The sequence below is a fragment of the Galeopterus variegatus genome, unplaced genomic scaffold (assembly GCF_000696425.1).
Source record: "Galeopterus variegatus unplaced genomic scaffold, G_variegatus-3.0.2 Scaffold2834, whole genome shotgun sequence".
NCBI lineage: Eukaryota > Metazoa > Chordata > Mammalia > Dermoptera > Cynocephalidae > Galeopterus > Galeopterus variegatus.
Window position 1 is genome coordinate 180,108 of NW_007728945.1, and position 3,054 is coordinate 183,161.

The 3,054-nt window shown below is 62.0% G+C and overlaps 1 protein-coding gene across 1 annotated transcript in view; it reads left to right on the forward strand.

Moving 5' to 3' along the window:
* Positions 1-2,502: 2,502 nt before the first annotated feature.
* Positions 2,503-3,054, forward strand: part of TNFAIP2 (tumor necrosis factor, alpha-induced protein 2) — a 7,217-nt gene continuing 6,665 nt past the window's right edge. Inside the window, 2 exon segments of the mRNA XM_008583119.1 lie at positions 2,503-2,860; positions 2,994-3,052. Coding sequence (XP_008581341.1) covers positions 2,503-2,860; positions 2,994-3,052 — 417 coding nt within the window.

Genomic DNA, 3,054 nt, shown 5'->3' on the forward strand with positions numbered 1-3,054 from the left:
GCCTCCTGCAGCGCCCCTGCTAGGGAAACTGAGGCCCCTGCGCTGAGCGCCTGCGCGTCAGGGCGCAGGGGGCCCGGAGCGGGCGTTCCGGGCGCGCAGGGCTGGTCTTGCCAAAGGCAGGGTGGGCGGGCCGGGCGGAAGGCGCAGGGTCTTCCAGCCCGGAGCGCGGGCTTGGAGGAACGCCTCCCCTTCCTTGGCTGCACCCTCGGCGCTGCCTGCCCCCCAGACGCAGAGACTCAGGACACTCACGCTTACTGAGGCCCAAGCAGGTGCCCGGCACTTGGCCGTACGTTCTCTTAGCAGCGTTGTGAAGTGGGCTCCTCATACTCCTTTCAGATGGGGAAACTGAGGCCTGTGAAGAAAGGCCGTTGTCCAGTCCACACACTAGTGAGTGGTGCAGCTGAGCCCGCAGCTGCCTCGGAGAGTCAAGACAAGGGGAGGCCCAGGGGCCTTCAGGAGTGGGACCTCGAAGGGTGAGGGGTGTGGTGTCACAGGGGTGAGAAGGCAGTGATGCTGTGGAGGGGACCCGCAGGAGCTGGGCCTGGAGGTCGGATGGAGCCTAGCATGTGGGGACCAAGAGCTGCGTCCTGTGGGAAGTGTGAGACAGCGAGGGCAGAGGCCACGATGGTGGCAACCCCTCCTCCACCCGAGGAGGAGGGCAGAGGTGGGGCTGGGCACCCAGGGTGGAGCTGAGCAGCCCCGCAGGCCAGACCAGGTCCTGTGTGTTCTCGGCATGCAAAGGAGATGGCTTGGGAGGGGGAGCTGGGGCAGTGGGTAGGTAGGGCAGAAGTGCCCAATGGCCTCACACCTGGGGACCCTGGCTTTGGGGCTCCTCTAAGCACTCACCACTTGGTCTTGAGCTCTTGGAACTCTCAGCCCAAATGGCACCAGGGAGGCAACTGAGGTCCAAGAGTGCGGGACTCTGTCCAGGAGGATGGCAGGGGCTGGGGTGGGAGGAACTCAAGCTTCCTGTCCCCCAAGTGGCTCTGGACAAGCTTAGGGTATGGTACAAGCCCCTCAGGGAACGGGAGAAGGGAGCTGAGCTAGTGGAGGCAGCAAGGGCTGTGGGAGGAGTCAACAGGCCTAATCGGAGCTCCCATGCCGGCTGCGCTTGGGACAATCACCTCCTACCTGCAGCCTTGGTTTCTCCTTCTGACTGACAAATCATCCTATCTGCCTTGCAGGGCTGTTGCAGGGGTACTTGAAGTCATCGTGATGCTTGAAATACGCTTGATGTATTTATTCTTGGGGGTGGGGCAGGCAAGGTTACAGGTTACAGGTCACCCCAGTTATTAGGGAGGCCCAGCTCCTGCCTGCTCCCTGCCTCAAGGCCAGTTATGCTCCTCTCCAGTGGTCCTGGCCTTGCTCTGACAATCGTCAGGCTACTCGAAAGGGCCTTGCCACTCTGGATGCAGCTTGCAGGGCAGTGGGAGATGCAGAGGCAGGGAGGGAGCCATGCTCTAGAGCTGTGTGACCTGAGTTCCAAGCCCAAGCTGTTGACCATAGGGACATTTTAAGCCTAAATAACACCCCGTCTGGATGTCAGAGAGGAAGAGATTGGATGCGCACCCAGGAAGGGCACAGAAACTGGAAGCTCTTGTGATAATGATGTCACCCCATTTGGGAGCAGGCAGGGTGGGACAGGAGCCAAGAAGCCTGAGTTCCAGGCACCAGTTGCTGTGTGACTTCAGGAAGCCCTGTGCTTCACTGAGTCCCTCGCACCTGTTGAAATGTGAAAGGCTTTCAGAGGTCCCTTTCCTTCCCCTGATGTTTGAGGGAGCCCTGTGGTTTCTGTAGACCTAAGCTCTGAGGCTGGCATGGGGCTTGGGCTTTGCTCCTCTTGTGGTCCCAGCAAGAGCAGCTGTGTTGCTGCTCATAGCATCCCTCCATGATCCCACAGCTAGATGAGAACTGGGCAGGATGGAGGGATGTGGCTGGGGCTGAGTAGGAGGAGGCCTGGGTTTCTGCTCAGATTGGCTTCTGATGTTCTATGACCCTGGCATAGCCCTGACTTTTCTGGATCTCTGTTCTTGCTGTGTCCAAAGGACAGCAGCCTGTGCCCTGACTCTTCCCCAGGGTCTTGTGGGATCCAGGGAGGTGCTCACTCCCTGCAGTCCCTTTCCCAGGGGTCAAGGGACTGTCAAGAAAGGATTTGCCAAAAGGAGGTGAAAGCCACCCGTGTGTGGGAGGCTTGGCGTCTCCTGCGACCTCCCCACTTCAGGGGCGATTCTGGGAGGGCCGTGGAGTATTGGAGGAGGAGCTATGAGCAGTGAGACATCCACTTCCCTCGTGGCCAGGGAGGAAGCAGAGCTGCTGGTGCTCATCCGGGCAGGAGATGGCCAGAGCCCTGGCGGTTGTACGGGTGAAAATAGATCAAGCAATGGCAGTACCGTCACCTCGGCTGCGTGCTCAGGCCTGGGAGCCAGAAGCCAGGACCAGTCCACTGTGACCACTGACCCTTCTCTCCAACCCCTCCCAAACCTTCAGGTCTGAGCCAGGGTGATGCTGAAGGTGACGACCTTCTTCCAAGGCCTTCCGGGCCAGCGGCCTGTGCCAGGGTCCCTCGACGTGCCCGGAAGCCCCCAGAAGTTACCCTCCATGGCAGAGGCAGACTCAGAGGCCTCCATGTCAGAGGCCTCCTCTGAGGACTTGGTGCCACCTCTGGAGGCTGGGAGAGCCCCTCAAAGGGACGAGCAAGAGGCTTCCAAGAGGAAGGAGAAGAAGCCAAGAGGCCTGGCCAACATGCTCAGCGTCTTCACCAAAGGGAAGAAGAAGACGACGAAGGCTCAGACGCCCAGCTCAGCGGAGCCGGAGTGCGGGCCCGAGTGCGGGTGGGCGTCGGACGGCCCCCTGCCCACAGGTAGGCTGGGACCCCCGGTGGGGCCGGGGGGAGGCCAGGGCTTCGGTCGTGCCTGGGACCCCGCCTCCCCCCTCGGCGGGCTCCGTGGCCGGGACGGTGGGGGGCCGGGGCTGACGCGGTTCTCCGGCCGCAGTGGAGGAGCTGAAGGCGGCCCTGGAGCGCGGGCGCCTGGAGGCGGCGCGGCCGCTGCTGGC